Raw genomic sequence first — 22,879 nt, forward strand, 5'->3', positions numbered from 1 at the left:
GGTGGCTCAGTGGGTTGAGCCTCTGCCTTTGGCTCAGGTCATGATCTCAGGGTCCTGGGATCGAGCCCCACATCGGGCTCTCTGCTTGGCGGGGAGCCTGCTTCCCCCTCTCTCTCTTTGCCTGCCTCTCTGCCTGCTTGTGATCTCTGTCAAATTAATAAATAAAAATATTTAAAAATAATAAAATGAAATACCTTATTGCTAAAAAAACGCTAACCAATTTTGGAACTTTCAGCGAGTCATAATCACTGACCACAGAAGACCATAACAAATATAACAATAATGAAAAAGTTTGAAATATTGCAAGAATCAACTAAATATGATGCAGAGACGTGAAGTGAGCAAATGCTGTTAGAAAAATGCCACCAGCAGACTTGCTCACCCGGGGATGAGCATGAATCTTCAGTTTGTGAAAAATGTACTATCTGCAAAGCACTATAAAATGAGGTGTGCCTGTATATGTCCGTGACAAGACTGGAGCCTCTGGAGGTAGAGCTGTGGACCACACGGTCTGGAAATTAGGAAGAAAGATTTTTCATAATATCTCCTTAGACGTTTTGGATTTTGTTTTTTGTTTTTTTTTTAAAGATTTTATTTATTTATTTGACAGAGAGAAATCACAAGTAGATGGAGAGGCAGGCAGAGAGAGAGAGGGAGGGAAGCAGGCTCCCTGCCGAGCAGAGAGCCCGATGCGGGACTCGATCCCAGGACCCTGAGATCATGACCTGAGCCGAAGGCAGCGGCTTTAACCCACTGAGCCACCCAGGCGCCCCGTCATTTTGGATTTTGAATGGTGTGACCATATTGCCTATTTTTCAACACCAAATTATACTAAAATTTTAAGACGGGAGTCCTCTGAATAGGCTGGAATCAATGGATTTAGAATCTCTCTCTTTAACATTACCTAACACCCATCCAATCTTCTCTGGCAAAACCCTTGAGGAGCCCCCCACTGCTTTGTAGGTCAATTTCAAATTCATCTACACGGCATTCACAGCCCTCATGATCTGGCCCTTTTCGGTTTTCTCTCTCAGCTTTCTTTTCTTTTCTTTTTTTAAAAGATTTTATTTATTTATTTGATAGACAGAGATTACAAGTAGTCAGAGAGGCAGGCAAAGAAAGAGGAGGAAGTAGGCTCGCTGCTGAGCAGAGATCCCAATGCGGGGCTCAATCTCAGACCCCAAGACCATGACCCCAGCCAAAGGCAGAGGTTTTAACCCACTGAACCGCCCAGGCGCCCCTCAGCTTTCTTTTCTAAAACCTTAATCCAGGGATGCTGACTTCTTGCCAGCTCCCCAAGGGGGCCAGATTGCTCACCTCCATGCCATTGTTCAAGTTTTCTCTCGTGGGAGAAACCTCTCCCCAACCTCCCCAGCTCAACTCCACGCTTGTTTTGGGATTCAACTCATACGCTACCTCCTCTAGGAAGTACTTCCTGCCCCTCCTCCAAGATGAGTCGGACATCCTTTCTCATCTGTTCAGGCTTCTCTAAAGGTTTCTTGTCACCCTTTCTGGCCAGGACCCCTCGTAGGTGCTGTAGGTACAGAAATCAAAAACATAGCCTCTGCTCCTGAGGAAACAGCAGATTGGTGGAAAGGCACCAATTAGGATAAAATCAGTGCCTCCTCACAGAGTTCTAAGTGCTCAGACTGGTAAGTCAACTTGAGTGTGGAATTTTCAATCTTCCAAATGACTGAACAGACTCTGCCTTCCTCCCCCGGCCTCCTAGGACCCTGCGCACACAGCGGCTAGTTATTATCACATTGTAGTACAGAACTCAATTGTCTCATATATCTCTACAAGATTGTGGGTTCCAAAGGTAGTGGGGCGTGAAAAACAAAAAAAAAAAAAAAAAGAAAAAAGAAAAAAGAAAAAAAAGGAGGGTTACATGAAGTTGGTGGAATCATGATCAGGTCTTAAAGAATGGAGATAATTTCAACCCTTGTAGGTGTGGAGGCGGAGGGACATTCCAGCTTGAGGGAACAGGGTTAGCAAAGGAGAGATGTGGCAGAGATCAAAGAAGACACATGGTTCCCTGTGGCTGTGATGAAGGATGAGTGGGTGTGTCTGTGCAAGTCCTTGCACATGGGGGAGGGGGCTGTGGGAGACAAACTGACTTTAGATTATTGGAAAGATCTTGAGGAAGAAAGTAGTGCAATCATATCTGAGTTTTAGGAAGGATACTATGGTGGTGGTTTAGAAGATGGATTGGATGTGGGGTTGCGGTGCTGTAGCAGAATACAATAGACCAGGGCGGGGTGGGGGGTTATAAACAACAGACATTCATTTCCCACAGTTCTGGGAAATAAAAGTCCAAGATCAAGGTGCTGGCAGATTTGGTGTCTAGGGAGAACCTGCTTCCTGGCTCATAGACAGCTGTCTTCTTGCTATCTTCACGTTGGCCAGAAGGGACAAGGGAGCTCTCCGGGGCCTCTTCTCTAAGGGCACTATCAAGTTCATGAAGGCTCTGCCAATAAGGAACAACCTCCCAAAGGACTCGCCTTCATCACACTGATGGTTAAGATTTCAACTCATAAATTTTGGAGGGACACAAAATTCAATCCATAGCAGGGGGAGAGAGAGGCAACAGGGAGCTCTCGTAGGGGTCAGCAGGACTTGGAACTAACTGAACATGTAAATTGGGGAGAGTCTTCCTGGACCTTCCCTTCCCTCAGTCCCCATGTGCATCAATCACCTGATACTGATTTGAGCACTTTGACCGCCACTGCCTTAGCTCAGTCTACCCCATCCTGGCCTCCTGTCTAGGGTAGGCTATAAAACTTCACGCTTTCCACTTACACTGCTTAAGAAAAACAGCCCCAGTCATTCATATATATATATATATATATATATATATATATATATATATATATATATATGTATGTATATGTATATATGTATATGTATGTATTTGTATATTGCCATATATGTATATGTTTGTATGTATATGCAATGCAGCTTTATCAAGATATAATTCACATACTCTGTAATTCACCTATTTAAAGTATACATTCCACTGGTTTTACATTTTTACGATCCCCAAAAGAAACCCCCTACCTCTTAGCTGTCACTCCTCAATGCTACCGTTCTGCCCAGTCCTCGGCAACTACTCATTTACTTCCCGTCTCCACAGATCTGTTTATTGTGACATTTCATATAAATGAGATCATACAATGTGTGATGGGTCCTTTCACTTCGCATCATGTTTTCGAGGGTCATCCACACACAAACATCCCATTGTAAAGACATACTGTATTGTGTTTACCTGTTCATCAGTTGGTAGAAATTTGTATTGTTTCCCACTTTTTTTTAATTGAAGTGCAATGAACATATAGTGTTCTGTTAGTTTCAGGCATACAATATAATGATTCAACAATTTTTTAAAGATTTTATTTATCTATTTAACAGAGAGAGAGAGATCACAAGTAGGCAGAGAGGCAGGCGGTGGGGGGGGCGGTGCAGGCTCCCCGTTGAGCAGAGAGCCCGATACAGGACTTGGTCCCAGGACCCTGAGATCATGACATGAGCCGAAGGCAGAGGCTTAACCCACTGAGCCACCCAGGTGCCCCAACAATTTTTTTTTATAGAGAGAGAGAGAGCCCACAAGTAGGCAGAGCAGCAGGTGGAGGGAGAGGGAGAAGCAGGCTCACCACTGAAAGAGAGAGGCTCCATCCCAGGACCCTGGAATCATGACCTGAGCAGAAGGCAGACACTTGATAGACTGGGCCACCCAGGCGTCCCCAAAATTCAACAATGCTATACATTACTCAGTGTTCATCAGGGTAACTGTACTCTGTCTCCTTTACCATTTCACCCATTTTTTGAACGTTATGCTTAATGCTACTGTGAACATTCGTGTACAGGGTTTTGAGTGGACATATGTTTTCAGTTCTCACAAGTATACACCAAGAAGTGGAAGAGCATCCTATCTGACCAACTGCCAGACTCTATCCAAAACAGCTGTACCATTCTGCCTTCCTGGAAGCAGCATATGAGCTTTCAATTTCTCTTCGTCCCCACCAATATTTACCCTCTACTTTTTTTGTATAAAAGCTATCCTCCTGGGTGTGAAGGGGTGTCTCATTAATTTGGAGTTTGGATTTGCATTTCCCTGATGACTAATGATGTTGAGCATCTTTTCTTGTGCTTATTGCACATTTGTGTATCTTTTTTAGAGAAATGTCTATTCATATCCTTTGCTCATTTTTTAAAAAAATTTTAAAATTTATTTGACACAGAGAGAGAGATTACAAGTAGGCAGAGATGTAGGTGGGGGGGTGGGGTGGGGTGGAAAGCAGGCTCCCCATTGAGCAGAGATACTGATGCCAGGCTTGATCCCCGGACCCTGAGATTATGACCTGAACCAAAATCAAGAGTTGGATATTGAACCAACTGAGCCACCCAAGCACTCCTTGAAGATTTTATTTTTAAGTAATCTCTCCACCTAACATGGGGCTCAAACTCACCACCCCACGATCAAGATTCACACACTCAACCAACTAAGCTAGCCAGGTACCCCAGTCCTTTTGCTTTTTGATTTTGAAACAAAAAAAATTGTTAATTTTGATGAAGCCCAATTTATTTTTTCTTTGTTTGCTTATGCTTTTGGTGTCATATCTAAGAAACCTTTCCCAAATGCGAGGTCATAAAAACTTATGCCTGTATTTTCTTCTCGGTGTTTTATATTTTAACTCTTATATTTAGAAGTTTGGTCCATTTTGAATTAACTTTTGTCCAACTTCATTCTTTCAGATGTAGCTATCCAGTTATCCCATCAATGTTTGTTGAAAAGACTATTCTTTCCCCATTTGGTTTCCCTGGCATCATTGTCAAAAATTTATTTACCACAAATGTAAAGTTTTATTTCTGGACTTTCAGTTCTATTCAATTGATCTGTATGTCTATCCTTATGCCAATACCACACTGTGTTGCTGATTGTAGACTTGACATAAATTTTGAAATCAGAAGGTGTGGGTTCTCCAACCTTGTTCTTCTTTTCCAAGATTATTTTGACTGAGTCCCTTGAATTTCCATATGAATTTTAGAATCAATTTTTGCAAAAATTCACCTGGGATTTTTGATAGGGATTGGACTGAATCTGTAGCTCAATTTGGGAAGTATTCCCGTCTTAATAATATTAATCTTCCAACCCATTAATAGAGGATGTCTTTCCACTTATTTCACTCATCTTTAATTTCTTTCAGCGATGCTCTTTGTAGTTTTTGCAATATACATTTTACACTTGTTAAATTTACTCCTAAGTATTTTATTATTTTGATGCTATTATAAATTGAGTTTTCTTAATTTCACTTTCAGACTATTCATTGCTAGTGCATAAAAATTAAATTGATTGGGGGGCCTGGGTGGCTCAGTGGGTTAAGCCTCTGCCTTTGGCTTGGGTCATGATCTCAGGGTCCTGGAATCGAGCCCCGAATCGGGCTCTCTGCTCAGCGGGGAGCCTGCTTCCCCCTCTTTCTCTGCCTGCCTATCTGCCTACTTGTGATCTCTCTCTCTCTCTGTTAAATAAAAAAAAAAATAAATAATCTTTTAAAAAATTAAATTGATTTTTGTCTGTTGGTCTTGTATCCTGCAACCTTGCCGAGCTCATGTTTTAATAGCTTTTTAGTGGATTCCTAAGGTGTCTATATACGAGATCATATCATCCATGAACAGAAATAGTTTTACTTCTTCCTTTCCAATCTAGATGCCTTTTATTTAATTTTGTTTAATTTTCTTGCCTCGTTGCCCTGGCTAGACCTCTAGGACAATATTTAACAGAAGTGGTGAGAGAGGACATCCTTGTCTTGCTGCTGAAGGGGAAGTATTTGGTCTTTCACTGTTAAGCATAATTCAGGCTTTTTGGTAGTGATTTGATCTTTTTGTAACATAGGCATTAACAACTACAGATCTCCCTCTCTGAGCTTTAGCTGCATTTCCTAAGCTGTGGTATGTTCTCACCTTCATTCATCGCAAAGTACTTTCTGATTTCATTGATGATTTCTTCTTTGATCCAGGATGATTTAGGACTGGGTTGCTTAGCTTCCAAATATTTGTGAGCTTCCCCAATTTCTTCTAGTTTTGATTCTTAATTTCATTTTATTAAAGTTGAAGAACATGCTTTGTATGGTTTCAATCTTTTTGAACTTTTTTTTTTTCAATCTTTTTGAACTTATTGAGATGTGTTTTGTGGCCTGACATACCCTGGAGAATGCTCCAAGCGCACTTCAGAAGAGTATATATTCTGCATTTGATGGGTAGGGTCTTCCACTCTGTTTGCTGGGTCTAGTTAACCACTCTCCAAGTCCATTTCCTTGTTGATCTTCTGCCCAGTAGTTCTCCCCATTATTAAAAGTGGGAAGGCTCCTACTATTTTAGCAAATTGTCTGTTCCTCCCTGTGATTCTCTGTTTTACTGCATGTATTTTGGGGCTCTATTGTTAGTTGTGTACGTGTTTATGATTATTATATCTTTCTGATGGATTAACCCTTTTATCATTATAAAATTTCCCCTTTTAAAAAAATTATTTATTTATTTGACAGAGAGGGACACAGCAAGAGAGGGAAAACAAGCAGGGGGAGTGGGAGAGGGGGAAGGAGGCTTCCCAGCCATCAGGGAGCCCCATGCGGGGCACCGTTCCAGGACTCCAGGATCCTTACTGGAGCTGAAGGCAGACAATTAATGACTGAGCCACCCAGGCGCCCCTAAAATGTCCCTTTTATCTCTAATTGTTTTTTCTTTTAAAATCTCTTTTGTCTGATGTTAGTATGGTTTCTTCTATTTTCTTATTGCTATTTTCATGCTATTTCCCTTTTACTTGAGCCTTGGGCTTTACTTAAGCGGATGCTGGCCACAGGTGACTGGACCAGGGACTGCCTAATACAGAATCTGAGTGGAAATAGTTAGCCAAACTGGGCACCTGGGTGGCTCAGTGGGTTGAAGCCTCTGCCTTCGGCTCAGGGCATGATCCCAGGGTCATGGGATTGAGCCGGATCGAGCCCGCATCGGGCTCTCTGCTCAGCGGGGAGCCTGCTTCCTCCTCTCTCTCTGCCTACTTGTGATCTCTCTCTGTCAAATAAATAAATAAAATCTTAAAAAAGAAAAGAAAAGAAATAGCCAAACTAATGAGATTCCCACTGCTTAGGGAGGAGACAGGAAAGAAAAGAAGGATGACATGAAAGAGGGTCCGTAGGCCGCAAAAGACAGAAGAGACAATAACCAGCCGCCAGCCCAACCTCAGACTCTGAGTAGATTTCCAGTTCCAGCCTCTTATGTCCTTACAATATACACATACCCTTTCCTTTAACTAAAATGTTTTCCAAGTTAGCTGCGTTTCTTGCAAATGAAATACCAAACTACCCTAACAAACACTGAATTTTGTGCCAGGAGTAGAGTTGCAATAAACAGAATCTCAGAAGAGGTATGGAAACCTCCATTATGGAGAGAGGAAGAGGAAGAGCTGATCGATCTCTTGACATCCCTGAAGGGGAAGTTAGAAGTCCATGGGCTGATAACACAGTTAATGAAGTCTTGGTATTCAAATTCTACAGCCACCAAAGGTAAAGCTTTGGTGGACTTTACTGCCATTCCTTTAGAGCACATTAAATCACCTGAAGTACTTTAAAAAGCACGGATGCCTGGATTTCATCCCCCAGAGATTCTGATTTAATTGTTCCAGGGCAGGGCTAGGGCGTCAGGGTTTTCCAGATCTCCCCAGCGGATCCTAAAGTATGTCAACATTTGAGAATCACTGCTTGAGGGACATTCTAAAGGAATAAAGAGTATAATGACTATAGGGTTAAGTAGACACTTTTTATAGCATTAAGTAATTTGCATCAAGAAGGAACAAATATTAGTCCCAGGGCACCTGAGCAGATGAGAGTATTGACGGCCAGTCTGGTCCTGCAACAAGAAATTCCTTTTACTATTAGCCAGAGGTCGAAAACCGCTGAAAATTACACCCCTAAAGTGAATACTCATTATATTCTACTTCTTGAGTTGTAGGTTTATCGACGTTCATCTACATTACACACCACAGTTAATATACTTAATAGGTATTCTTCGCATGTCTTCAAATACGTTACCGCAAAAATTTTCTGCCAAATATTTCATAATAACAAAAGATACTGTAAAGAGCCAAATGACAGCATTTGTGGAGTTCACAACTGTGCCGGTTTTCTGTGGTTAAAACCGAGGTCTCGATTATCCAAGACTGAAGTCTTGGCAGCTGGAATAGCAGTATCTTGAGAGAGTGGAGCTCCCCAGTCTCCTGGGCCCCTCCAAATAATTCCTCCTGCACTCACGATTACCCAGCAACTATGATGAGTCACCTCGTAATGAGGAACATCTGGTCATAGGAGTTTGGAAGTATCATGAAACCAAGGATGGTGTGCAAAGTCTGAGCAGGGAAAAAAGGAATGACAGGCAAAAAGAATCGCAGGAATTTTCTAAGGAGTTGTTGCAGGAGTGACTATGTAGGCTTGAGTCCCGTGGGTTCATAATCAAGGAAATGGAATAAAAAAAGAGGGTAGACGGTTCATTTCCTTCCTCCTTTATTTCTCTCGGTCTCTGCCTGTCTCGGTCTCTGTTCCCTCCTCCCGCCCCCATTTTCCGTCTCTTCCTGAATACATCTTGGCTGCTTGTACTTTGTCAAGCTGACACGGAAGAGCCTGATGGCTCTTGGCATATTGTAGAAGAATAAAAACCAAGGATGAAGGAGAAGGCAAGGACAGCGTGGCGGCCACTGACCTGCTATGGCTGCCTCCCACCCCCCCACCCCACCCCACCCCCCACCACACCTCATCTTCTTCAGGAAAATTCACCACTGATGAAAGACTAATTAGCAAAACATATTTGGGGGGCTGGGGCTGGGGCATGCAGAATAAGAGGCAGGTCATGGGGAAGAGTCCAGCCAGGAAAAAGGAAGAAAGGCTGTTAATCAAAATGAAATTACTGATAACATTGGGAAAGGAGGAAATCAGGCGGTTAGGCCCGCGGGGAGGCAGGTCTTAAGAGTAAAGTGGGTGGACCATCCCATCTCTGCACTTGGCTACAGCCAAGCTGACATTCTGCCAATGGCCATGCAGGTTGTAGAAATACTGAAATGCCTTCTTATCAGCTGGTAAATTGCTACCTCAAGTCCCCTGATGCCTCACCCCTGTCCATCGGCCTCCAGGCCACCAGACCTCCCTCTCATTTGGCAGCTAAAGGGTTAACACCCAGCCCAGCTGTTGGCTTCCTGGACTCAGACTTAATGCTAAAGTCAGTGTCTGTTCTGAGTAGCGGCCATGTGCTAACCAGCTGCTAAATATTTTGAATATCACCCCTAGCTGTGGCCACAAAAAAGCAAAAGCCGAGTAGGTGTGATCATTTCGGTGCAAAAAATGGCCTAACACACTGAGTTGAGGTTTTGGCTTCTGCTTGAAGTGTTGGCAGGAACAGAACAGATGGGCAGGCCTGGGTTCTGCTTGATTTGTACAGCAAAATAATTCCTTAGCTTAACGAACAAAGATGTAACTCAAGCCAGCATACTGCATAGCCGGGGGCCCTCTGGCCGTGACCACCTCCAAATGAGTTAGAGACCCAGAGCTCCTTGAAGAAGAGGACAGAAGCCTTGCAGGAAGGCTGCTTCAAAATCATTCAGTTCTCCAGACTGGTTGGTAAAGAAGATGGACAGGCTTGAAAAATAATGGAGGGTTACCTCAAGCTTAATTAGGTGTATTGATATGATAAAAATACTCTGTTTCTGTTTACCCACACCATCTGGCCGCTGGCAGGTGTAGCAGCATAGCCTCACAGGGACCTGGTCCGCTTGACCTAGGATGACTAAGGGTTGGGTTTGCTCATGATGATCTGAAAGTTCTAAATCCCAGGAAAACACTGGCAGACAGGGACAGCTGACCACACTAACTGACTCCTCATCCTTCAGCTGCTACATTGTGAGATCATGCTGATTGGCCTTGAACATTAGGAAGTAGCAGGTCTCTTTCATGTCCTACTGAGACATGAAGGTAATGGGGGGGTGTGAGGTAAAACTTGAAGAAATATGAGGACCTGCCACATGAGTGAAGATCTTCGGAGACCACCGCAATAAAGAATAATGGAATATATCATTTGAAATGAAGGGGAGGGGGCGGAAATGAAAATCAAGTTCCTACATTTTACATCCTTTCACCTAGTAAGGGAGTTTTGGAAGCAGCACATACCTCTGTTCTAATAGGGTTTTGTGTTTTTTTTTTTTCGACTGTAAGTAACCAAAGTTCATTCAACGAAGCTCAAGGAAGGGAACTAGATGACAGAGACCAACTATTCTGGATCTGAGGCTACAGTGGAGTCCGACGAGTAGACTGAAATTCAAGGAAGCTCTGGATCCAGGAAAACTCTAGGAATAAGAATTTCTGGATTTTTCTCTTTTTTTTTTTTTGCTTAAAATTTCTTTTAAATTTTTGGGGCACCCGGGTGGCTCAGTGGGTTAAAGCCTCTGTCTTCGGCCCAGGTCATGATCTCAGGGTCCAGGGATCGAGCCTCTCATTGGGCTCTCTGCTCAGCAGGGAGCCGGCTTCCCCCCTCTCTCTCTCTGCCTGCCTCTCTGCCTACTTGTGATCTCTGTCAAATAAATAAATTAAAATCTTTAAAAAAAAAATAAAATTTCTTAAATTTTTTAATTTAAAGATTTTATTTATTTATTTATTTGAGAGAGAGAGCATGAGTGGGGTGGTGGACGCAGTAGGGGCAGAGGGAAAGGGAGAAGCAGGACCTGGAGATCATGACCCAAGCCAAAGGCAGACAATCAACCAGACGCTCAACCAGCTGAGCCACCAGGCGCCCTTATGGATTTTCTTCTATCCCAGATTATTTTCGTGGCTTGCCCACTATCATCCCTGTTCGTGTTTCTCTCCATCTGATTCCGCATTTCTCACCCGAAAATCCCAGGAAAGAGACTCTGCCTTTTCTTTCTTTATTTATTTTTAATATAGTTTGACAGGTACATAATTTAAAGAGTTAAATAATTCCAAAGGCTTGCTAGGAAAAGAAAAAAAAAATAGAAGACCCCTTTCAATCCTTCTCCATTTCCAGCTCCTTTGAAGCAAGGACTTTTCAGTTTTTGTGGCTGATTATTTGGGTATTTGGTATTTATCTTCATATTTCCAAATAATCAGATTATATTTTGAGGGGCGCCTGGGTGGCTTTGTGGGTTAAAGCCTCTGCCTTTGGCTCAGGTCATGGTCTCAGGGTCCCCGGATCCAGCCCTGCATCGGGCTCTCTGCTCAGTGGGGAGCCTGCTTCCCCCCCACGTCTCTCTCCGCCTGCCTCTATGCCTACCTTTGCTCTCTGTCAAATAAATTTTTTAAAATAGATTATATTTTGAATTACTGAGATCTTTCAGGTTTAGCCTTCATCTGTACTATCCACAATGAGATCTAGCTCTCTTTCACTTCCTAGTCATACACACAAGCCACCATCTTCCAAATCTAAGTTTGCTATGTAGTTAGAAAGATATTAAGAGTTATGTTTTTATAACTATATAAATTCCATTCACTACTGAGCCCCAGGTTATAATGTTATTGTTTTCCCATGTGTTTTCCTTGGTGTTAATAATGGCCTTGTCTTTCTGTTTGCATAGTTTTCTAGGTATTTATTCCTAGATGAAACAATGACATATAAATGTCTTCTCATTATTTTCAAACATATGGAATAGACCATCCCAGAAGTAAATGTATGTTGCTGTGCTTGCCAGGTGAAGGGAAATTATTAGGTCGTCTATCAGTTTCATCTTCTTAAAGAAATCCCTCCTAGAACCTTCTGACTTCCACTCCAAACAGGCTGCTATCTAGGCTTTCACTCAGCTGCGGTCTTGGAATCTCCTGTCACCAGTGCCATCTTTCTGGTGTTGGATACCTTCATCCATGGATCCTAAGTCTTCCTCCTTCTTGTTTAATCCCTCCACTTTAGTAGTATACACTCCCGGTAGCTTCTGAGAAAGAGTGCTCAGAAAATGTTCAAGTCCGTGTAGCAGAAATTGCTACTTATTCTACCCATGTGTGTCTTCTGTTTTTCTAGAATAATAGAAGTTTTATTCATTTTTTTTAGGTTTTATTTATTTATTTGACGGAGAGAGAGATCACAAGTAGGCACAAAGGCAGGCAGAGACAGAGAAAGGAGGAAGCAGGATCCCTGCTGAGCAGAGAGGCCGATGCGGGGCTCGATCCCAGGACCCCGAGATCATGACCTGAGCCGAAGGCAGAGCCTTTAACCCATTGAGCCACCCAGGCGCCCCTAGAATAATAGAGGTTTTAGCTGGGCACAAGACCGTCCAAAATAAAGTTTGTCTTTCTACATTCTCTAGCTTCCCTCGTAGCTAAGTCGCCATGTAGCCAGATTCTGACCAATAGCATGTAAGCAGAAGTGTCATTTGGCAGCTTCTGAGAAACTTCTTAAAGAAATAGCTGGAAAAAATGTCCCTGGTTCCTTCTTTATCATCCCTTCCTCCATCTGGAGGATGCTACCGTCCTATCCTGGACCACGAGGCTGAGAGCCACACCCTGGCCATGGCCGAGTGGGGACTGGAATGAAACTAGGTTGCATGGAACAAAGCCACTCTAGTGACCTGGATTTCTATGTGAAATGGGAAAAAAATAAATTATAACTATTGTTTAGGTTTTTTTGTCACTTGACTCTAAAACTGCCTTAATGAAACTATCTTTATTCTAGAGTAATCATAATTGTAGGTTGGCTGTGCTTGAAATTGCAGGTTGGAAGTCATTTTCCTACAGAATTTTAATGCGTTGCTCCTTTCCCTCCTAGCTTCCAGAGTTACTATTATAAATTCTAATTTGGATCGTTTGTACCTTCAGAAACTTACATAGTTCTTCTTTTTAACTCCTCTATTCTAAAGTTCACAAGGCTTTGCCTTGGTGAGGTTCTTAGTTTTTTCCTCAATTGCATCAAGACTCTTGATAGGTCCTTTTTTTTTTAAAGAGAGAGAGAGAGAGAGAGCACGTGTGTGCACACTTGTGTGCGTGCACAAAGGTGGGAGTTGGGGGGGGAGGGAGAGAGAGAGGGTCTTAAGGAGGATCCACACCCAACACAGAGCCATCAGGGGACCAGATCTCACCACCCTGAAATCATGATCTGAGCTGAAATCAAGAATCAGACGTTTAATCAACTGATCCACCTAGAAACCCATGCCCTTCCATTCTGGGAAATTTTCTTAAAAATTTTCAGTGATATTTTCCCTCCATTTTTTTCTCTTTCTTTTTCTATAACTTCTATTCATATATTGGATTTCTTGGGCTGTTCCTTTAAGTACCTCATAATTTCTTTCTATCTCATTTTGAACTACTTTTGGGGATATTTCCTTAACTTTATCTCTTAACCACTCTTCTGAGGTTTTCATATTTTCATTTCCAAGATCTTCTCACCACACCATGATTCATATTTTCCTGCTTCTTTGCATCTCTGATTTTTTTTTTTTTTTTGGATGCCAGACATTGTGAGTTTTTACATTTGGGTGCTGGATTTCTTTGTTTTCCTTTAAATATTTTTGACCTGTCTTTTGGGATACAGCCAAGCTACTTGGAAATAAGTATGTGACTTTGTTTTTCTTTTTTTTAAGACTTTATTTATTTATTTGAGGAGGGGATAGAGAGAGAGAGAGAGAGAGAGAGCGCATAAGCGGGGGTAGGGAGAAGCAGACTCCCCTCTGAGCAGGGAGCCTGACACGGGGCTCAATCCCAGGACATGGAGATCATGACCGGAGTTGAAGGCAGACGCTTAATGGGACTGGGCCACCTAGGCACCCCTGTGACTTTTCTTCAAGTCTTTCTTTTAAATTTCTTTCTTTTTTGTTTTTTTAAAAAGATTTATTTATTTGACAGAGAAAGATCACAAGCAGGCAGAGAGGCAGGCAGAGAGAGAGAGGAGGAGGAAGCAGGCTCCCCGCCGAGCAGAGAGTCCGATGCGGAACTCGATCCCAGGACCCTGAGATCATGACCTGAGCCTAAGGCAGAGGCTTAACCCACTGAGCCACTCAGGTGCCCCTTTCTTTTATATTTTGTTGGTGAGGACCAAAGCAGCATTTAGTCTAGGGCTACTTTAGCTCTCCTACCAAGGCAGTATCCTTCGGAGTACCCGGAATGTTTTGTGTATTATGAGATTTCTCCATTCTGGTTGTTAGGAATGTGAACTAGTCCCAGACCTGTGTGATCTCCAGAAGTCATTTCACTTGTTCCTTTCTGATGGGAAACTCTTCCTATCTCTCTGCACCTCTCTCTCCACGATTTTATCCCGTAAACTCAAGCTCTCTTGGCCTCAACTCTGTCTTCTCAGTTCCAGGTGGTCTCTGTATGGGTTCCCCTCTTTTTACTACAGACTGGGACTTCTCTCCAGACAGCAAGCTGGGGTAACGGTAGGACCGACCTCATTCTTTTCCCCTTCCTCAGGGATTACTGTCCCGTGCCTGACTATTGCCCAGTGTTTTGTATATTTTGTCCATTTTTTAATTTTTTTTAAGATTTTATTTTTGAGTAATCTCTACACCCAATGTGGGGCTCGAACTCACAACTCCAAGATCAAGAGTCGTGCGCTCTACCAACGGAGCCAGCCAGGTCCCCCATATTTTGTCCCTTTTTAGATCATTTAACATCGGAGGGGGAACGAAGTCCCTGTTATTCCATCATGGACAGAAGCTGAAGTCTCCTCTCTTGTCTCTTCACATCAGACAACTCTAAAGGTCCCAGGCCATGGTATGATTTGCCCGCCTTGGGATCATGGGTCTTCCTACCCTCCGGTCAGTTGTGACCAGGGATCATTCTACTGCTACAGTGGGCTGCCCACTCGGTGTGGGCTATGGGACGACGGGTTGATTTCCTTAGAAAAATCTGTGGGCATGGGAGGGTCATGGCCAACTTGCATAGAACAACCCTACTGAGGAGACCTTCTTTGACTCGTTGACTCGTTGACATCCATTTGAGTGAGGAGAAGAAGAAAAAGGAAGTTTTGAAACTAGCCCAGGCTGCAGAGCAAGATGCCCTTGGGGCCTTGCTAACCCAGTGGTGCTGGAGGTGTTGACCAAACCATTAGCATTATGAACAGAAAGTCACAGCGCGGGGCCTCCCGGGCTCTGAAGCAAGACCGCATTTCAGCATATAACTTCAGGAAGCATCCCCTAGCTTGCTGCTTCTGAAGTCTGGTGTAACTATCTGGAATGTAAAGTTACCATGAGACCTGAACCCCATCTCTCCTCAAAATTGGGCAACTTGGAAGTGGGCTCTCCTATAACTTGGAAGTGGGCTCTCCTATAACACTCCAGATCCTGAAGGCCTAAGTAAGTTACTTGAGCATGTTGTTGATGTCTTTATATCCTTTCTCCCTTGCCTGTCAAGTCAGCTTTCATTTGCCCCAATGTTCCTCACCTTCAAAATCAGCCCATGAGGCTCTCTGCTCAGCAGGGAGCCTGCTTCCCTACTTGTGATCTCTCTCTGTCAAATAAATAAAATCTTTAAAAAAAAAATCAGCCCGTGAGAGGGAGCCCCTCTATGATTAATTAAGCAAGGGAAATTGGCGCTGGCCAATTTACAGATGGTTCTACGTGGTATGCTGGTACCACCAAGCAGGGGACTGCCTCAAGCTTTATTATGCTACAAGCCCATGGACAGTCCCACTGGGAAGATGGCAGCATAAAGGAAGCATTTCCCTGTTTATCTTCTTGCAACAATCCAAGAGCAATGTAGAGAATAAGAAACAGAAATATAGGGGCGCCTGGGTGGCTCAGTGGGTTAAAGCCTCTGCCTTCGCCTCAGGTCATGATCCCAGGGTCCTGGGATCAAGCCCCGCATCAGGCTATCTGCTCGGCAGGGACCTGCTTCCCCCTCTCTCTCTGCCTGACTCTCTGCCTACTTGTGATCTCTGTCTGTCAAGTAAATAAATAAATAAATCTTAAATTAAAAAAAAAAAAAAGGAAGAAACAGAAATACAAATTTCAGCAAAACACTGAAATAGCTGAAACCTCAATCCACGATACAGATTGAGATGGAAACACTGCCAAAAGTACTGGAATTCTAGCAGAGGAGCATGTGGAAGGAAAGGGGACAAGTCACTGCCATTGCCTACCTCAAAAAGCACCAGCAGTACATTTCTCCAATGGTGAAGGGGCAACCGTGGGGCACAAAAGCCCCTTCAGAATGAGTCTCGGATGGCTGGGATAGGGGAACTGAGTAAGCAGAGAGACAGAAGCAAACCTTCGTTTTAGATGTTCAAACAAGTTGATTAGACAGAAGAAAGTAACTGGGGACAAAAACCATCAAGAGAAGTTAACACCAAGGGTGCCTGGGTGGCTCAGTGGGTTAAAGCCTCTGCCCTCAGCTCCAGTCATGATCCCAGGGTCGAGCCCCACATCGGGCTCTCTGCTCAGCAGGGAGCCTGCTTCCCTCTCTCTCTCTCTGCCTCTTTGCCTACTTGTGATCTCTGTCTGTCAAATAAATAAATAAGTAAATCCTTGTTTTAAAAAAGAGAGAGAGAGAAGTTAACACTGGGGCACCTGGGTGGCACAGCCGTTGGGCGTCTGTCTGCCTTCAGCTCAGGTCATGATCTCGGGATCCTGGGATCAAGCCCCACATCGGGCTTCCCTGCTTGGCAGGAAGCCTGCTTCTCCCTCTCACACTCCCCTTGGTTGTGTTCCCTCTCTCGCTGTCTCTCTCTCTGTCAAATAAATAAGTAAAATATTTTTTAAAAAAGAAGTTAACACTATCACTATTTGAAGACAACGTGATCGCTCCTTAGGAAAACGAAGAAAATGAACTGAAAAAATAAAGTATTGTAAACAGTAACTGAATTCAGGAGGGAGTCCTAAAGTCCTAACAGAGCAACAGGCTTCTTGGGGACCTGTCAGGAATCCCGTGGCAGGTCATCTCTGTCAGGTCCCCTGTGTCACAGAGGGTATGGTGAATTATGCACTCTGGAAGAAACACTTATTCTGTCTTTGGGTTTGCTTTCCCTGCTGGTTATGCCTCTACTTTACCATTCTTGGAACTACTGACTTTGCGTAACAACAGAGTGTCTGGATAAAATTGTCTCCAACCAAGAAATTCACTTCCCGGGAAAAAGAAATGAGACAGTTGGCAAGCCATGGGCCATTATCGTATTTCCCATGCACCAGAAGCAGCTGGCCTTCTAGAACAATGAAATGGTGTTCTGAAAACAGATCTAGCAGTATCCAAGAGACCGCACCTGTAAGGCTGGGACGCTTTCTTGTAGAAAGTGATATGTGATCTCAAACTCTCGCCAAAATGCAGTGTCAGTTCTCTCTCGGCCAATACAGAGGTCCAGAAGCCTAGGGCTGCAGTGGAGGGCTGGGGGGTGCAGGGTGACCGCTCTATTACTTTTCTCTCTAAAAATATTTGCTTCCCATCCCCCAAGTCACTCATGCTCTGTAGACATAATGGTCTAGGGTGAGGTGTTGTCATTGAGGAACCCAATTAGGGTTCCCTGGTCATTTGGGACTCCTCCTCCCACTAGGGCAATGGCAGGAAAGGGTGTTCCTGTGCTAGCCTGCTCCCCTGATTATGAAGGGGAAGTAGGGTTGTTACTCCCTGATAGGGCCTGGGAGGGTGGTGGTTGCCTCCTTGAACCACCACACCCAGAGGCACAAATTAACAGAAAACCATCACAATCCACATAAATATACTAATTTTCCTCGCCCACTATTGTATACATCGGGGTTTGGAGGGAGCTAAGTCTACCAGTTTGTTCGAGGTTTCAGAATAGTAAGAATAAGGCACCTGGGTGGCTTAGTGGGTTAAGCCTCTGCCTTCCGCTCAGGTCATGATCTCAAGGTCCTGAGATGGAGCCCCTCATCCTGCTCTCTGCACAGCGGGGAGCCTGCTTCCCCTCTCTCTGCCTGCCTCTCTGCCTATTTGTGATCTCTCTCTCTCTCTGTTGAATAAATAAATAAAATCTTTAGAAAAAAAAGAATAGTAAGAACCAACACTTGGCTACAGAGAATATAGGAAGAATGGGCAGCACGTTGAAGTAGTGAACTCTGAAACTTAGAAAGAATGTTTAAAGTGGCCTGAGATGTCACATCTGTCTTATCTGGATGTGACTTGATGTTGCCTCCTTTTAGAGACACTCTGTAGCTGGAGAGGTGGAACAAAGTACAGGTGTGGGTTCCCGGGGCTTAGTTCTGGGCCCTCTTCTGTCTACGTGCTGTACCTAAGCAACCTCAACCTGTCCCATAGCTTTAAATAACTCCTAGCTATTGATGACTCCTAAACCGACATGTCCAGCTCTAGCCTCGCCTGCAAATCCAGATTATACATCCACCTGGCTCCTTGATCAGCCCTTTGGAGGCCTCATAAGGATCTCAAATCAACACGTCCAAAGCAAAACTACTGATTTCTGGCTCTCAGCATCCACTGAGCTGCTCCTGCTACAGTCTCCCTTTCTTCAAGAAATGGCCCTATAAGCCACCCTGTTGCTCAACACAAAAATCCAGAGCTGCTCTTGTCCACTATGATAGTCCTCAACCGCATGTGGCTATTTAAATTTAAATTAATTAAAATGTAATTTAATTTAAATTAACATCCCAGGTTTGCAGTTTTACTAGCCACATTTCAAGGGCCTGAGAGCTACCACATTGGACAGTCAGCAACAGAGCATGACCACGATCATGGAGAGTTCCGCTGGACAATCTTCTCTTGCAAGGTTGCCAGTGACTTGTCTTCCTTGTCACCTCATGTAATCCATTAACAAATCCCATGCACTTTACCTCCAAAACATTCCTTGAATCAATCCATCTCTCTTCAACCCACTCCTAACACCCTGGTCTATGCCGCCATCACCTTCCACCTAGACTGCGGAACTCACTTTTTGGTTGCCCTAGTTCCAATCTTCACCACCTATAACCATTTCCCCTCCAGTGAGCATGATTTTAGAACTGAAAATCGGATCATGCCTTGCCCCTGCTACAATCCTTCCATGACTGCTGTGCCAGACACTGTAGTTTTACCCTTGGGCCCTTTCTTTCCTTCTGCCTCAATGACAGAACCTCTTAAGTTCAGGTGAGCATACGGAAGCCCAAAATAAAGAACACATTTTCCAGAGTCCCTCCTTGCTCTTAGGTGTGGTCATGTGACTGAGTTCTGACCAGAGAGAGCAGTGCAGTCTCCTGGCATGTCTTTAAAAGAGCAGGCTTGGGGCGCCTGGGTGGCTCAGTGGGTTGAGCCTCTGCCTTCGGCTCAGGTCATGATCTCAAGGTCCTGGGATCAAGCCCCGCATTGGGCTCTCTGCTCAGCCGGGAGCCTGCTTCCCCCTGTCTCTCTGCCTGCCTCTATTTGTGGTCTCTCTCTCTCTGTCAAATAAATAAATAAAATCTTAAAAAAAAAAAAAAAAAAAGGCAGGCTCCTCCTGCTGCTGTAACAGGCATAATGGTTGAAGCTGGAATAGATCACAAGGTGAACTTGGGAGCAAAGGTAATGTCCTATGAGCAACAAGATAGAAGGAGCCTGGGACCCTGCTGTAGTCGGGAAATGCACCAGCCCTGAAACGCCTACGGAGATTTTTACACGAGAGAGAAATAAGCTTCATTTTGTTTAAGCCCTAATTACTGGAAGTTTTCTGTCATAGGAGGACGTAATTCTAACTGATACAACTTCCCAACACACTTGGAAGAAAACCCAAACTCCTTACGAAAGCCTGGAAGGTTCTACACAATCGGTCCCCACTCCAGTACAATCCCCTCCATTCTCCCCTCACTCACCATGCCCCAGTCACGCTGGCTTTCTTTTTGGCAGCTTCAAAACACCCAGTTTCTTCATGCTCTAGGGACTTTGTAGTTGCTTTTCCCTCCATTTGGATTGCTCCCCCTCGGATCTTCTCATGGCTGACTCCTCTTAGTTGCTCGGGTCTCACCTTAAATATCACTGAGAGACATCAATAGAGGGGGTTACCCTGACCAATCTAAAATACCCAACAAGGCACCCTCCTTTACAAAACCTTATTTTAGAGGCGCCTGGGTGGCTCAGTGGGTTAAAGCCTCTGCCTTCAGCTCGGGTCACGATCCCAGGGTCCCGGGATCGAGCCCCACATCGGACTCTCTGCTCGGCGGGGAGCCTGCTTCCCTCTTTCTCTGCCTGCCTCTCTGCCTACTTGTGATCTCTGTCAAATAAATAAATAAAATAATAAACCTTTTTTAAAAATACCTTATTTTAATTCTCTGCGTAGGATTTATCATTACCGTCTGCCTCCCCCTCCTAGCCGGTAAGCTCCATGAGGACAGGAATTTTGATTGTTTGGTTTGCTGCTGGACTTCCACTCTCTAGAACAGCGCCTGAAACCCATACGTGTCTGTCAAACACCGTTCCACGGATGGCGTGGTGGTTAAAAGCAGGGTTTCTAGAGTCAGACGACGACCCATATCAGCATCCTGGCCAGGCCACGTACCAGTCATGTGACCTAACTCGAGTCATGTGACCTAACTCGAGTCGTATAACCCAAACTCTCCGTAAAATGAGATTTCCCGTGGCATAGCGTAGCCGTAAAATGAAAGAGCGTTTTAAAGCACTCCCGCCCGTCTCTCCCTTCCTCTGAGGGCTCCCTTCTTTTCCTACTCCCTTCGGTCCCTTCCATGACCACTTTTCTGCTTTTCGTACCTCTCCGCACCGTCTAGTGGTGACTGGGCCTTTGAAATTTGGCGGGAATCAGCGCCACCATTCAGGAGGACCAGGGCTGCGCACGCGCGAGACACCTACTCTTTCTCGCGCGCTAACTTTGCAGCCTCGCCAGCCATTCAGAGCTAGCGTCGGAGCCCGTGTTCCGAGGATTCACCAATCGAATCTGGGAGGCGGGCCGCCGTGGAGGCAGTGGCGAGAGGGGGCGGGGACAGGGAGAGGGCACGCGCGGCTCTCGCGGCAGTGTCTCTGCGGGCCAACGGGAGAGGCCTGAGGGTGAAGGCGGTGGGGCGTGGCGTTGGGGGCTCCGGCAACCCAAGGCCGTCCAGTGTCGAGCCAATCAGAGTGAGGAGGTGGGAGGAGACTAACCAATCAGCGTGCAGGATAGGCAAGGCAAGGGGTTGAGGAGTCTCTCGCGGACGTCTCCGGCTCCCTAGCTTCTGTCAGGGGAGCCGGTTGTGCGGAGGAGGCAGAGGAGGCGGGAAGACGGCTGTGGTTGAAGGGACGATTGCGGACTTGCGTGGAGGAGGTCCGAGGCAGCGGGCAACCATGGTGATGGCGGCGAAGAAGGGTCCAGGCCCGGGTGGCGGGGTCAGCGGGGGAAAGGCGGAGGCGGAGGCGGCCTCGGAGGTGTGGTGTCGCCGGGTGCGGGAGCTGGGCGGCTGCAGCCAGGCGGGGAACCGCCACTGCTTCGAGTGCGCCCAGCGCGGCGTCACCTACGTGGATATCACCGTGGGCAGCTTCGTCTGCACCACCTGCTCTGGCCTCCTGTGAGTGGACTGGCGCCGGGTAGGCGGGGTGGGGGTGGGGGGAAGGGGCTGCGGAGTGTTGTCGGCGTTGGGGACAGCATGGATCCGGGGCGAAGCGACAGAGCCGAGGTCCGGGCGGCGGGGAGGCCTGGGGACGCTCCTGATGCGCGGAGAGGGTCGTCGGCTGCAGAGAGCTGTCATGGGGAAGGGACCTAGGCAGGGGAGACAAGACACGATTGGAGTCGCGCTGCAGGGGAAAGGAAGGGCACCGGACAAGAAGCGAGAAACTCCCGGAGGGGTGGGGGGGACCGAACCGAACCGAAAGTGGGGGGAGAGTTCAAGGGAATAGGGGCGGGGGTGGGGGGGTGGTTAAAGGGCCAGAGAATAACACACACCTTGAATGGGAACTCTCTGGAGGTGGTGAGGGGCGAATAGGAAAGGGGGAGAATAAGCTGGGCTCTGGAGGGAGGCGTCCTTTTCTTCCTTCCGGCTTGTGCCCATCCTGGAGTGTGAGATGGAGAAACCCCTTTTAAATAGGTAGGTTAACCCGGGATGACAGCCTAGAGATAGTGACCGGTAAGGAGCCCCGTTCCGGCGTCCAGGGGCAGGTCCTAATGGTGCAGGGCTCTGGAGTGCAGGTCTCCAGCGATGAGAGCGGATGCGTTTACCCTGTTAGCTTAACTTTTCCAAACGTGTGGGGATCTGGATGAGCCATCCTTAAGTGTAATAGTTTACACCTTTAAGCTTCTTGTTGCCATGGCTTGATCCTGGCAGTAGCATCTGGCAGCTCTTTCCAGATTTGGGGGAGTTTTGTTGTATAATCTGCAATGCTACACTTGGCACCGGCACTGTATTTGGTCATGCCCCAGCTCATTTAGAGCCACACAGTTCCAGGCCAGATTTCTGGTTACAGAGTAAGGTTCTCCCCACCCCCCCACCCCCCCCCCCCCCCCCCCGCATAGGAAATTAGTTAGTTAGATGGCGATTAACATTTGATACCAACCCCGTATCTCAATTCTATCCAAGTCCATCAGGAGATTCATTCTGACTTGTTCAGTATTGCTTTAATATATTGGTGTGTCCGTTTTGTATTTAACAAGGGGGGGCTTTCCTTGTTTCTTCTTACACCTTTAGGAGCCAGGGAGGGAGCAGTATTGTTCTTGCATGACAGATGGGAGAACAGAAGCAAAGAGAGGTTTACTGATTTATCCAGGGCCATATGGGGGTTGCTGTTTTCAGCATTTGTTATTGGATATTAGTTCTGATCATGGCAGACCAGAAATGAAGATCCAGCTCTCCTCAGATACCGTGTAGGATTCTCTCTCTCTCTCTCTATCTGGGATTTTTACCTCCTTTGCCAAACTTCTGTGTTCTGAGCAACCTCACTTGTGTGTTAACGACTTTGGGTCTAAGTAAACGCTAGTAGGGCTCTTAGGACAATGATTAGAACCGAAACAGGAAGTCTCT

General features: G+C 45.4%; 1 protein-coding gene and 1 long non-coding RNA gene across 4 annotated transcripts in view; one reads left to right on the plus strand and one right to left on the minus strand.

Annotated features, from left to right (window-relative positions):
* The first annotated feature begins 20,994 nt into the window (after nt 1-20,994).
* AGFG2 (ArfGAP with FG repeats 2) overlaps nt 20,995-22,879 on the plus strand; it is a 22,516-nt gene continuing 20,631 nt past the window's right edge. For 2 of the 3 annotated variants that reach the window (XM_059414549.1, XM_059414551.1), the window contains exon 1: nt 21,008-21,433. In XM_059414549.1, the coding sequence (XP_059270532.1) occupies nt 21,213-21,433 (221 nt within the window). In that variant the 5' untranslated portion in view covers nt 21,008-21,212. Of the gene's footprint in view, nt 21,434-22,879 lie in introns of all 3 variants that reach the window. The other variant, XM_059414550.1, reaches the window with a different exon arrangement.
* LOC132026553 (uncharacterized) overlaps nt 21,476-22,879 on the minus strand; it is a 9,755-nt gene continuing 8,351 nt past the window's right edge. Inside the window, exons 2-3 of the long non-coding RNA XR_009406938.1 lie at nt 21,808-21,914; nt 21,476-21,624 (exon numbers count right to left, since the gene is read on the minus strand). This is a non-coding gene — a long non-coding RNA (uncharacterized LOC132026553). The remainder of the gene's footprint in view (nt 21,625-21,807; nt 21,915-22,879) is intronic.

The sequence above is a fragment of the Mustela nigripes genome, chromosome 11 (genome assembly GCF_022355385.1).
Source record: "Mustela nigripes isolate SB6536 chromosome 11, MUSNIG.SB6536, whole genome shotgun sequence".
In the NCBI taxonomy this organism is placed as follows: Eukaryota; Metazoa; Chordata; class Mammalia; order Carnivora; family Mustelidae; genus Mustela; species Mustela nigripes.